Source organism: Mesoplodon densirostris, chromosome 5 (assembly GCF_025265405.1).
Source record: "Mesoplodon densirostris isolate mMesDen1 chromosome 5, mMesDen1 primary haplotype, whole genome shotgun sequence".
Lineage (NCBI taxonomy): Eukaryota > Metazoa > Chordata > Mammalia > Artiodactyla > Ziphiidae > Mesoplodon > Mesoplodon densirostris.
The window spans coordinates 2374220-2388768 of NC_082665.1; the positions used below are offsets into that span (position 1 = coordinate 2374220).

Consider the following 14549-nt stretch of genomic DNA (forward strand, 5'->3'; position numbering starts at 1 on the left):
AAATGTTCCTATATGTGGCATATTTTTTTGGAAAAATTGTTTGATATGTGTCAAAAGCAATAAAATGCTCTATTTGAGTAAATCTCTGTGATTCTGCCTAAAGGCAATTATCTGCATCCCCCAAAAAACTATACACAAAGATGTCTGCCACAGAATTTAAATTGAAAACAGTACGTATCAAAAGGGAATGGTTTGATCAATTTGATAAAATATGTGGTCATTAGAATTATTAATATTACTGTGCTTACCAGAAAATCTCAAAAGCTGAAAGAAGGCTCAAATCTGTAAACATAAATTGCTTACAACAATACAAAAAATTCTATGATTTGGGGGAAAGATTGAAGAAGTATCAGCCAAAATATTCACAATTATTGTCTTTATGTGGTCAGACTGACCTACTTTCTTCTTTTAGTTTTCTGAATTTCTCCAATTTTATTTAATTAAAATTTTATTTTTTAATTTAGAAATATGCTTCCATGCCGGTTACCCCATTTCTGAGATGTGGGTCCTAACACATAAAGAAATTAGCCCCCACCCACGATTCCAGTGATGTGCACAAATGGTTTTGGGTCAACAATGAAAGGACAATAATTATGTACCATAAAACAGGAAATGACAGTTATTAATTATAGCCTCAGTGATTAATCTTCCATCCACCTTGCAGTCATGTTGGTGAAAATCAACCAGAAGGTAGGTGGGAAGGTACCCAGGAGGAAATTAAAGCCCAGTTCGAAGGCTGGGAGCTCACACTGTGGAGCAAAGCCTGGCGTACACTTTCTAAATCCTAAACAGGATGAGGAGACTGCAGTTTACATTTAACTAGACCATCTTCTCCCCTCACACTGGGGAGTGCAGCCCTGCCATGGCTGAGAAGTGAAGGGCGAAGAGCAAGTCTGTTCAGACGTCCCCTGGAGCTTGTGAACATCCCCCTTTAAAGACCTGAGGTGGGCCTTTCCTGTCGCTGGCGGCGCGGAGTCGGCTCGTGGGTCTCTAAGACCGGAAAATTGAGAGCTTCTTCACGCCCCGGCGGCTGCACCCGGTGGCTCGGCGGCCGTCACCATGCCACAAAATGAATACATCGAGTTACACCGTAAGCGCTATGGATATCGTTTGGATTACCATGAGAAAAAGAGAAAGAAGGAAGGTCGAGAGGCTCATGAACATTCAAAGAAGGCAAAAAAAATGACTGGTCTGAAAGCTAAGCTCTACCATAAACAGCGCCATGCTGAGAAAATACAAATGAAAAAGACTATTAAGATGCATGAAAAAAGAAACACCAAACAGAAGAATGATGAAAAGACTCCGCAAGGAGCAGTACCTGCATATATACTGGACAGAGAGGGACAGTCTCGAGCTAAAGTACTTTCCAATATGATCAAACAAAAACGAAAAGAGAAAGCGGGAAAATGGGAAGTCCCTCTGCCCAAAGTTCGTGCCCAGGGAGAAACAGAAGTATTAAAAGTTATTCGAACGGGAAAGAGAAAGAAGAAAGCCTGGAAGAGGATGGTTACTAAAGTTTGCTTTGTTGGAGATGGCTTTACTCGAAAACCACCTAAATATGAAAGATTCATTAGGCCAATGGGATTACGTTTTAAGAAGGCCCACGTAACACATCCTGAACTGAAAGCCACCTTCTGCCTGCCAATACTTGGTGTGAAGAAGAATCCCTCATCCCCACTATATACAACTTTGGGTGTTATTACCAAAGGTACTGTTATTGAGGTGAACGTGAGCGAGTTGGGCCTAGTGACACAAGGAGGCAAGGTCATTTGGGGAAAATATGCCCAGGTTACCAACAATCCTGAAAATGACGGATGCATAAATGCAGTCTTACTGGTTTGACAGCAGATACATACAAATAACTCCTTATAATTATTGAAGACTACACACCAATCAGGAAACCATTACTCTGATATTTCTGAATACTACCAATCAGCCTTACATGTCTGCAGTCATCGAGAAAACTATTTATTCTATTGTTTAAAAAAGATTAAAATGGGGCCTCCCTGGTGGCGCAGTGGTTGAGAGTCCGCCTGCCGATGCAGGGGATACGGGTTCGTGCCCCGGTCTGGGAGGATCCCATATGCCGCGGAGCGGCTGGGCCCGTGAGCCATGGCCGCTGAGCCTGCGCGTCCGGAGCCTGCGCGTCCGGAGCCTGTGCTCCGCAACGGGGGAGGCCACAACAGTGAGAGGCCCGCATACCACAAAAAAAAAAAAAAAAAAAAAAAAGATTAAAATGGCCTAGTTTTACAAAAAAAAAAAAAAAAAAAAAAAAAAAAAAGACCTGAGGTGGGTCCTTCAGCATCCATCAGTGAGGACAGAGTTCTGCAGGGGAAGAAGCCCTGGTTTCAGGGAACTCTCCAGCCACCTCGGACCTGATCCCAGTGTTCACCATCCATCCTCTCACTCATCAGCTGTGCCCATGGTATGTGAGCCCCATGGCAGTGGGGACCATGTCCTTCCAGCTCACCCCATATCCAGTGCCCAGCACAACAAATATCGGGCGCTGTGCTTGGATATTTGTGGTAACTCATTGCCTCTGTTTTAAGCATACTTAGGATTTGTTTTAATGAGGTATGTTAAGACACACAGACATGGACATGATGTCTGCCTGTTGATTCACACAGATCCCTAGAATCAGGAGACACATCTCACCACGCAGGGCCCCACGGGGAAGCACCAGGGTCGGTCAGGAGGCAGAGGGAGTGAGAGGGAAATGGGGGCAAGAGTTAGATGGTGGTTTCCACAGGAAGGAGGGGTGAGGCAGGGTCAGCAGGCTTGGGATTGGCTGCTCTGAATCATCCCAGCAGGTGCTGGGCGCAGGGGCTGTCCCCAGGCATCTGGCACCTGCCCTGGGTGATTAGGGCAGGTGGACACTGGCCCAGAGTGAGGGCTCCATAGAGGATGGGATTGGGATGTGGGCTCTGGATTGGTTGGTCTATATATGAAAGAATTGGAAGGTGAGCTGTTTACTATCTCTAGGAATTAGCTAACCTGGGAGGGGCCATCCCTCCATTGTCAGCAAGGCCCCAGCATGTCAAAGCATCAGACACAGAAAATAAAAAGATGTGGTGATACAGTCTCTATAGATGTGTATTTTATTGTCAGGAAGTCTAAGCTGAGGTTTACTGTACATTTGCTGGTTAGGTTCCTCTCTTGTGTCTCCTGGGCTTGGTGTTAGCTCTAATCCTTAGGACCTTTCCCAAATATTCCTTCTTTTCTGTGGGAGTCTTTGGTGCTACATGCCAGTATCCCCATTCTCCCTCTGGGAGGGAACACGAGGTAGGATTGTTCTTCTGGCTTCCTGTAAACAGGAAGGGGAAAGGGACAGTCGTAGGGTCCTTACAATATGTGTGAAGTAGAACAAAATCATTTGAAGGTAGAATGTGTGAATTAAAGATGTACACTGTATACACATGGCAGCTTGGGAGGGTACAGGGGTGGGGGACCAGGAAGGGTGAAACAGAGGAGGGAGAGGGCACCCCACAGTGTGGCCTGACACTCCACACCTCTGTGGGCTCCCCCCTCCCCCGGCTCCATCCCACAGGCCCTGACAGAGGCAGAGGTCTCCTAACAAGCAGCTTTGGTTCATAATCATTTCGGAAAAACACAATTGAATTCTTGAGTGCGAGTGAATAAACTAGAATCCATTGCCTGCTGGGGATACAGCCTTGTTCAGAGCCCTCCCTTCACTCCTGCTGTGAGCTGCTCACTCGCAGGGGAAGAAGCTGGTGAGGGAAGCAGGCATCAGAAGTGAGATCATTATTGGGCCGGGAGCTCACTTGTGCCCGGGGCCGGGAGGAAGGCTCTGGGCTTTCCCCTTAGCTGGTGGTGAAGGGCCATAGGACACGCTTTTCCATAGGTGAGCCCATAGGTCAAGTTGTTATTTAAAGGTTGACCATCCAAGACAGAAGGAACAGCTCCCTGACTACCCCTGGAGCCCTCCGTTCCTACTAACCTAACCCTGTGGGGAAGGGGATTAAATGAACATTTCACTGGATTGAACTTTTGAAAAACGTGTTTGCCAAATAAACATCCTGGCCGTAAGGGTGTGTTTCATCTCCATGGGGTTCTGTGGGACTTCCACACCATCTCAGGAGCAGTGCTAGGGGAACTGGCTCTCAAAACACAGGAAGACCACACTCCACACCTGGACCGAGAGGTATGGCCTGTCACTAAGCACTTTCCCGTGGGTGACATTCAGCATGACGGCAGAGAGCTGCTCCACCAGCAGCACCGCAGAGCGTCCTGGGCCTGATTTCTAACTCCAGGTGCTGGGTGGCACCTGTCCGCTGAGGGACACACTCAAGATGTTCCAAAGCAGCGTGATTTCCATCCAGAGGAGGAAAGAAAGTGCTGTGTTTGTATCTTCTCTATCTCCCTGAAACACAGGAGGGGGTGGCAGACTGCTTTCAGGTCAGACTCAAGCCTTACATATGCCCGTAGGGAGGAAAAGACACCCCATGAGAAATTCATTTCGGGTTAATTGATCTGATGAGAAAATGAATGGCAGGTCCTTTGGGACACATTCCACATAAAAAGAAAGTACTGAAAACACCACTGCTTTGCTCCAGCTTTCAGCCCATTCTGAATAAGACAGGGAATCTTCTGGCTTCCTTAATGAAATGATGGTCCCTCATTCCAAGGTTGGCGATGGGTTTCCCTCACTGTCATCAATAAAAAAAACCTAGCAGATGCCTTTCCTTTGCTTGTTGTGGGCTAAATTCGAGACACCCTGCTCCCAAAAGGGCAAGGTGCACGAGAGATGGACCTCCTGGACATATGCTCCTTCCCAGGCCAGCCTTGAGCACCAGGGTTTGATTTCATTAAGGCAATCAGAAAGGGGCATCTTACAGACACAAAATCGTCAGGACCACGGCCCAACCACACTCTCATGGGCCACCATCCACCAGCTGAGAAGAAGGCACGGTCAGGAGGTGCCAGAAAGACCTACAACCTCTAGACGCACAGCCATGGACCATTTCCTTCCCCAGGTCCCCTCCCCCAACTCCACAAGGCCAACCGCTCTTGGTCACACAAATACAGCTGAGCTAGCCCTCCACCAGAGCTGGGCTACTGACAGGGAGAGCTGGCCTTGCATCAAAATTAGAGAAAGAGAAGCTTTTAGCAGGAGTAGCTGCTTTCAGAATGGCTGAGTAAGGACTTTCAAAAAACTTCCTCCATAAAGGCAATGAGAACACTGGCCAAAAAAAATTCTGAAAATGAACTTTTTCAGAACTGTGGAAATTAACCAAATGCTTGCAACAATCTGAGAAGCATTTATTCAAGAAAACAGCTGAATCTCAGAGAGAACAGTGAGCTTTGTACTATGTTAGCTTGCCCTAGTACCATTCCCCCATTCTTCTCTGCAGTAGCTTGAAAACCAACACCCTCAAAATCACAGTAGCCATGAAAGCCAGCAGCCTAGCACCCACTGGAGGGGTCAGACTGGGTTTGGGGCTCACCAAAACCCCAACTCCTGACGTGTCATCATTTGACCTGTGTGGTAGCCCCCTGGAAACCCCCACTTGCAGGGCTTGTCTTTATTTGACCTGAATCAGACCTTACTTATTTTCAACAAGTTGGAAACAATCAGTGGCAACTGTTTAACATCACAGCTGCCTGAGACAGTGTTTCCAGTTGAGACAAACAAGAAGTTGACAAAAACATAAAAGGAAAAGCTGGGGAATGAGATGCCCACAGGGGGCTTTGAAATGCCCTGGCAGAGTCCTGGGAATGTAGAAATTGAACATCACTAATAGAAGGACATTTAGGAGATTCACAAATAGGTGGAAATTAAATAACCCACTTCTAAATCACCAATGGGTCAAAGGAGAAATCACAGATAAATTAGAAAATACCTTCAGATGAATGAAAATGAAAATATAACATTCTAAAATTTATGAGTTGCAATGAAATAGTGCTTAGAGGAAGTTTATACCTGTAAATACCCACATTAGAAAGAATATCTCAAGTCAATAACTTAACCTTCCACCTTAAGAAATGAGAAAGACAAGAGCAAGCCATAGCAAGAAGAAGGAAATAATCAAGATTAGAGCAGAAATAAATGAAAGCATATAAAATAGAAAAATAATAGAGAAAATTAACAAAACCAAAAGTTGGCTCTTTGAAAAGATCAACCCTCTGATAAGCTTTTAGGTAGAGTGAACAAAAAAGAGAGAGAGAAAGAGAGAGAGAGAGAAGATCCAAATTACTAGAATAAAAGTGGTGGGATGGGAGGAATTGGGAGATTGGGGTTGACACATATACACTATTGATACTATGTATAAAATAGAGAACTGGGGGAACACACTGTATAGCACAGGGAACTCTACTTAATGCACTGTGGTATCCTAAATGGGAGGGAAATCCAAAAGTGAGGGGATATATGTATATGTATGGCTAATTCATTTTGCTGTGCAGTAGACGCTAACACAACATTATAAAGCAACTACATTCTAATGAAAAATTTTTTTTAAATTACTAGAATAAGGAATGAAAGAGGAGATATTGTTACTGACCTTGTAGAAATAATTCAAAAAGAATTATGAAATACATGAACAATTGTATGCCAACAAAGTAGATAAGTTAGATGAAACAGACAACTCCTAAAAAGACACAAACTACCAAAACTGACTCAAGAAGAAATAGAAAATGTCAATAGAACTGTAACAAGTTAAAGATATTGAATTAGTAATTTTTTTAAACTAACCCCAAAGAAAAGACAAGCCAAGATGGCTACACTGGCAAATTCTACCAAACATTTAAGGAATAATGAGCGCTAATCCTTCACAAACTCTTCCAAAAAAATAAAATAGTAGTGAACGCTTCCCAACTCATTTTACGAAGCCATTCCTACCCTGAAACCAAACCAGACAAAGATATCACAAGAAAACTATAGACTAATATCCCTTAGGAATATACATACAAAAATCCTTGACAAAATACTAGCATATCAAATCCAGCAATATAGAAAAAGTATTATATACCATGACCAAATGGCAGCTATCCCAGGAATGCATGGTTAGCTCAAAGTACACAAATCAATCAATGTAAGACACCATATTAATAGAATAAATGATAAAAACCATGTGATAATCTCAATAGATTCAGAAGAACCATTTGGCTAAATCTAACAACTTTCATGATTAAAAACTCTAACAAGGTGGAGTCAAGAAGGCAGTGTGGGAAGAAGCAGAGTTGGCATCTCCCCACAACTAGGGTGCCTGCCAGCCGCTGGTGGGGAACTGTGATGCCCAAGGAGACAGGAGGAACCCCCAAGTGAACCGGTAGGATGTGGGGGGACAGAGAGGGGAGGAGAGGTGGAGGCCAGATGGGACCGGTGTCCCTGAGGCCAGGGAGATCAGGAGAGGCAGGTGGGAGGGACTCTCTGGAAGAGCGGGAGAGGAGTGGGAATGGGCCATCACCTGGCCCACTGGGCCGGGGAGCCTGCTGAGTTCCCAAGCCAGTCCCCTGCCCTCCAAAGTCCCCTCCAGGTTGCGTGGGTCCTGGCAGCATAGGAGGGAGGCCAGGGAGATCAGGAGAGGCAGGCGGGAGGGGCCCTCCCAGACCGAAGGAGCAGGAGAGGAGAGGAGGGCATTTCCCCACCCACTGGAGCCCAGGAAGCCTGCTGGGCTCCCAGGTGAGGTCCCCGCCCTCTGAGACCAGGGGTGGGGGGCACACCTGGGCCCCATCTGTTCCTTGAGCCTAAGCCCCACCCCCCACAGCCCCCAGTGCCTTTTCCAGCTCTGTGGGTCCTGAGCATTGGCCCCACCCACCACCCAAGCCTCACCCTCGCTTAGACCCCGCCCCCACAGCCAAGACCTTTCCCCCCCCTTTTTTCTTTTTCTTTCCCTTCTCTTTTTTACTGTTGTGCTACTGATGTACCTTCTGCTCGTTGACTCATCTATATTTTTATTTTTATATTATTTCCAACATATCTGTTAGTTTCCTAGTCTAATTTTATTTTTTACTTTGTTATTGTTCTTTTTTTTTTTTTTTTTGCCGCCCCCACATAGCTTGTGTGATCTTGGTTCATGAGCCCGGGGTCAGGCCAAAACTCCTGTGGTGGGAGCTCTGAGTCTGAACCACTGGACTAACAGAGAACCTCAGACCCAAGGGAATATTCACCAGAGTAAGGTCTCCCTGAGATCCTCATCTTGGCACCAAGACCCAGCTTTACCCTACAGCCTACAAACTCCAGTGTTGGAAGCCTCAGGCCAAACAACCAGTAAGATAGGAACACAATCCCACTCATTAAAAAAAAGAGAGAGAGAGAAACAGCAAAAAAATACATCACAGATGAAGGAGCAAGGTAAAAACCTACAAGACCAAATAAATGAAGAGGAAATAGGCAGTCTACCTGAAAAAGAATTCAGAGTAATGATAGTAAAGATGATCCAGAATCTCAGAAATAGAATGGAGGCACAGATTGAGAAAATACAAGAAATGCTTAACAAAGATCTAGAAGAACTAAAGAACAAACAAACAGAGAAGAAAAACACAATAACTGAAATGAAAAATACACTAGAAGGAATCAATAACAGAATAATGGAGGCAGAAGAACGAATAAGTGAGCTGGAAAACAAAATGGTGGAAATAACTGCTGAGGAGCAGAATAAAGAAAAGAGAATGAAAAGAATTGAAGACAATTTCAGAGACTTCTGGGACAACCCTATATTCATCAGCATTCAAATTATAGGAGTCCCAGAAGAAGAAGAAAAAAAGAAAGGGTCTGAAAAAATATTTGAAGAGCTTATAGTGGAAAGCTTCCCTAACATGAGAAAGGAATAGTCACTCAAGTCCAGGAAGCACAGAGTGTCCCAAACAGGATAAACCCTAGGAAAAACACACCAGGACACATATTAATCAAACTAACAAAAATTAAATTCAAAGAAAAAATATTGAAAGCTGCAAGGCAGAAGCAAAAAAATAACATACAAAGGAATCCCCATAAGGTTATCAGCTGATTTTTCCACAGAAACTCTGCAGGCCAGAAAGGAGTGGCAGGATATACTTAAAGTGATGAAAGAGAAAAACCTATAACAAACATTACTCTACCCAGCAAGGATCTCATTCAGACTTGGTGAAGTCAAAAGCTTTTCAGACAAGCAAGAGCTAAGAGAATTCAGCACCACCAAACCAGCTTTACAACAAATGCTAAAGAAACTTCCCTAGGCAGGAAACACAAGAGAAGAAAAAGACCCACAAAAACAAACCCAAAACAATTAAGAAAATGGTAATAGGGACATACATATGGATAATAGCCTTGAATGTAAAGGGATTAAATGCCCCAACCAAATGACACAGACTGGCTGAATGGATACAAAAACAAGACCTATATATCTGCTGTCTACAAGAGACCCACTTCAGATCTAGGGATACATACAGACTGAAAGTGAAGGGATGGAAAAAGATATTCCATTCAAATGGAAATCAAAAGAAAGCTGGAATAGCAATACTCGTATCAGATAAAATAGACTTTAAAATAAAGACTGTTACAAGAGATAAGGAGGGACACTACAAAATGATCAAAGGATGAATCCAAGAAGAAGATATAACAATTATAAATGTTTATGCACCCAACATAGGAGCACCTCAATACATAAGGCAAACGCTAACAACCATGAAAGGAGAAACCGACAGTAACACAATAATAGTAAGGGACTTTAACATCCCACTTACACCAATGGACAGATCATCCAAACAGAAAATAAATAAGGAAACACAAGCTTTAAATGACACAATAGACCAGATAGATTTAATTGATATTTATAGAACATTCCACCCAAAAGTGGCAGGATACACTTTCTTCTCAAGTGCACAAGGAACATTCTCCAAGATAGATCACATCTTGGGTCACAAATCAAGCCTTGGAAAATTTAAGAAAATTAAAATCATATCAAGCATCTTTTCTGACCACAACGTTATGAGATTGGAAATCAATTACAGGAAAAAAAAACTGTAAAAAACACAAATATATGGAGGCTAAACAGTGTGCTACTAAATAACCAAGAGATCACTGAAGAAATCAAAGAAGAAATAAAAAAATACATAGAAACAAATGACAACGAAAACATGATGACCCAAAACCTACAGGAGTCAGCAAAAGCAGTTCTAAGAGGGAAGTTTATAGCATATCAATTTCACCTCAAGAAACAAGAAAAATCTCAAATAAACAATCTAACCCTACACTTAAAACAACTAAAGAAAGAAGAACAAAGAAGACCCAAAGTCACTAGAAGGAAAGAAATCATAAAGACCAGAGCAGAAATAAATGAAATAGAAATGAAGAAAACAATAGCAAAGATCAATAAAACTAAAAGCTGGTTGTTTGAGAAGATAACTAAAATTGATAAACCCTTAGCCCGACTCATCAAGAAAAAAGGGAGAGGACGCAAATCAATAAAATTAGAAATGAAAAAGGAGAAGTAACAACTGACACAGCAGAAATACAAAGGATTATAAGAGACTACTACAAACAACTATATGCCAATAAAATGGACAACCACGAAGAAATGGACAAATTCTTGAAAAAGTACAATTTTCGAAGACTGAACCAGGAAGAATTAGAAAATATAAACAGAGCTATCGCAAGTAATGAAATTGAAACCATAATTAAAAATCTTCCAAGAAACAAAAGTCCAGGACCAGATGGCTTCACAGGCGAATCTATCAAACATTTAGAGAAGAGCTAACACCTATCCTTCTCAAACTCTTCCAAAATATAGCAGAGGGAGGAGCACTCCCAAACTCATTCTACGAGGCCACCATCACCCTGATACCAAAACCAGACAAAGATGTCACAAAAAAAAGAAAACTACAGACCAATATCACTGATGAACATAGATGCAAAAATCCTGAACAAAACACTAGCAAACAGAATCCAACAGCACATTAGAAGGATCATACACCATGATCAAGTGGGATTTATCCCAGGGATGCAAGGATTCTTCAGTATATGCAAATCAATCAATGTGATACACCATATTAACAAATTAAGGAATAAAAACCATATGATCATCTCAATAGATGCAGAAAAAGCTTTTGACAAAATTCAACACCTATTTATGATAAAAAACTCTCCAGAAAATGGGTATAGAGGGAACCTACCTCAACATAATAAAGGTCATATATATGACAAACCCACAACAAGCATCATACTCAATGGTGAAAAACTGAAAGAATTTCCACTAAGATCAGGAACCAGACAAAGGATGTCCACTCTCACCACTCTTATTAACATAGCTTTGGAAGTCCTAGCCACAGCAATCAGAGAAGAAAAAGAAATAAAAGGAATACAAATAGGAAAAGAAGAAGTAAAACGGTCACTGTTTGCCAATGACATGATAGTATACATAGAAAATCCTAAAGATGTCACCAGAAAACTACTAGAACTGACCAATGAATTTGGTAAGGTTGAAGGATACAAAATTAATGCACAGAAATCTCTGGCATTCCTATACACCAACAATGAAGAATCAGAAAGAGAAATTAAGGACACTTCCATTTACCACTGCAACAAAAAGAATAGAATACCTAGGAATAAACCTGCCTAAGGAGGCAAAAGACTTGTACTCAGAAAACACTGATGAAAGAAATCAAAGATGATATAAACAGATGGAGAAATATACCATGTTCTTGGATTGGAAGAATCAATTTTATGAAAATGACTATATTACCCAAAGCAATCTATAGATTCAATGTAATCCTTATCAAGCTACCAATGGTATTCTTCACAGAATTAGAACAAAAAATTTTACAATTCGTATGGAAACACAAAAGACCCTGAATAGCAAAAGCAATCTTGAGAAAGAAAAACAGAGTTGGAGGAAACAGGCTCCCCAACTTCAAACTATACCACAAAGCTAGAGTAATCAAGACAGTATGGTACTGGCACAAAAACAGAAATATAGATCAATGGTACAGGATAGAAAGCCCAGAGATAAACCCACACACATAGGGGCACCTAATTTACGACAGAGGAGGCAAGAACATACAAGAGAGGAAAGACAGGCTCTTCAATAAGTGGTGCTAAACTGGACAGCTACATGTAAAAGAAGGAAATTAGAACACTCCCTAACACCACACACAAAAATAAACTCCAAATAGATTAAAGACTTAAATGTAAGACCAGACACTATAAAACTCTTCGACAAAAACACTCTATGACATAAACCACAGCAAGATCTTTTTTGACCCACCTCCTAGAGTAATGGAAATAAAAACAAAAATAAACAAATGGGACTTAATTAAACTTAAAAGCTTTTGCACAGCAAAGGAAACCATAAACAAGACAAAAAGACAATCTTCAGAATGGGAGAAAATATTTGCAAATGAAACAATGAAGGATTAATCTCCAAAATATACAAACAGCTCATGGAGCTCAATATCAAAAAAACAACCAATCCAGTTAAAACATGGGTGGAAGACCTAAACAGACATTTCGCCAAGGAAGACATACAGATGGCCAAGATGCACATGAAAAGATGCTCAACATCACTAATTATTAGAGAAATGCAAATCAAAACTACAATGAGGTATCAACTCATACAGGTCAGAATGGCCATTATCAAAAAATCTAGAAACAATAAATGCTGGAGAGGGTGTGGAGAAAAGTGAACCCTCTTGCACTGTTGGTGGGAATGTAAATTGGTGCAGCCACTATGGAGAACAGTATGGAGGTTCCTTAAAAAACTAAAAATAGAACTACCATATGACCCAGTAATCCCACTACTGCGCATATACCCTGAGAAAACCATAATTCAAAAAGAGTCATGTACCACAATGTTCTTTGCACACTATTTACAATAGCCAGGACATGGAACCAACCTAAATGTCCACCGACAGACGAATGGATAAAGAAGACATGGCACATATATACAATGGAATATTAGCCGTAAAAAGGAACAAAATTGAGTTATTTGTAGTGAGGTGGATGGACCTAGGGTATGTCATACAGAGTGAAGTAAGTCAGAAAGAGAAAAACAAATACCGTATGCTAACACATATATATGGAATATAAAAAAAAATGGTACTGACGAACCTAGTTGCAGGACAGGAACAAAGAGATAGACATACAGAATGGACTTGAGGATACGGAGGGGGAAGGGGAAGGGTAAGCTGGGACAAATGAGAGAGTAGCATTGACATATATACAGTACAGAATGTAAATAGTTGGCTGGTGGGAAGCAGCTGCATAGCACAGGGAGATCGGCTCGGTGCTTTGTGACCACCTAGAAGGTTGGGATAGGGAGGGTGGGAGGGAGGCTCAAGAGGGAGGGGATATGGGGACATGTGTATGCGTATGGCTGATTCACTTTGTTGTGCAACAGAAACCAACACGGTATTGTGAAGCAATTATAGTCCAATAAAGATCTATTAAAAAAAACAAACTCTAACAAACTAGGAATAGAAGGGAATTTCCTCAATATGACAATGGACATCTATGAAAACCCACAGCTAAAATCATACTTAATGATGAAAAACAGAACACTTTCTCTCCTAGGATTCGGAATAAGACGAGGATGCCCACTCCCAGCAGTTCTATTCAACACTGTACTGGGGATTCTAGCCAGGGCATTTAGGCAAGAAAACAAGTAAAAGGCACCCGTTCACAGATGACGTAACCTTGGGTATGGAAAATACTAAGAAATCCACACACAACTTGCTACGAAGCTACAATAACCAAACCAGATTCCTGAAGGCAGAAAGTAGAAGAGTGGGGGCCAGGGGCTGGGGAGAGGGAGGAATGCAGAGTTAGTGTTTAATGGGGACAGAGTCCCTGTCTGGCAAGACGAAAAAGTTCTGGAAACAGTGGTGATGGTTACACAGCATTGTGAATGTACTTAATGCCACTGAACTACACTTAAAAATGGTTAAAACGGTAAATTTTATGTTACGTATATTTTACCATAATTTTTTAAACTGCTGGTGATTTAGCACAAGTCAAGGCCATGACCCCAAACTCTGCCAGTACACACTGGGCTCTTCACCACCAAGCACTTGAGGGCTTGATGAAGCAGATACATGCTTAGTTTATTAAATCTTGAACACACATCTTTAATACTTAATGCAGAAAGCACTACTGCTGATTGTACAACACAGGGAATATAGCAAATATTTTATAATAACTCTAAATGGAATATAACCTTCAAAAATTATGAATCACTATATTGTACACCTATAACTCATATATTGATATTGTATATCAACGATATTTCAATTTTTTTTAAAAAGCATTTCTGGTTCAGACTGAAGGGCTGTGTTGGCTCAAAAGAGCCGTGTGTGTGTGTGTGTGTGTGTGTGTGTGTGTGTGTGTCTGTGTGTGTGTGTGTGCGTGCTGTGAGCTGAACCAGGCTCTGCTCTCAGGGAAATCAGCTTTGCTTGAAAGAACAGCTGGTTTTTCAGGCTTAGGTATTGGGGAGACATTTTCTGAAAAATAAATTGTGAACCTGTCACTTCAAGGGAAAAAAACTGAGTTTTTGTTGTTGATGATATGATTCAAACTTTCAAGCAAAAATGTAAAATTTAGAAAATCTGGATCTACC

General features: G+C 41.7%; 1 protein-coding gene across 1 annotated transcript; it reads left to right on the forward strand.

The window, feature by feature from the left end:
* The first annotated feature begins 961 nt into the window (after positions 1-961).
* On the forward strand, positions 962-1994 carry LOC132490903 (ribosome biogenesis protein NSA2 homolog). The gene has a single exon (XM_060099699.1). The coding sequence runs from the start codon at positions 1060-1062 to the stop codon at positions 1840-1842; it is 783 nt and encodes a 260-aa protein (XP_059955682.1). The 5' UTR covers positions 962-1059; the 3' UTR covers positions 1843-1994.
* The last annotated feature ends 12555 nt before the right edge of the window (positions 1995-14549 follow it).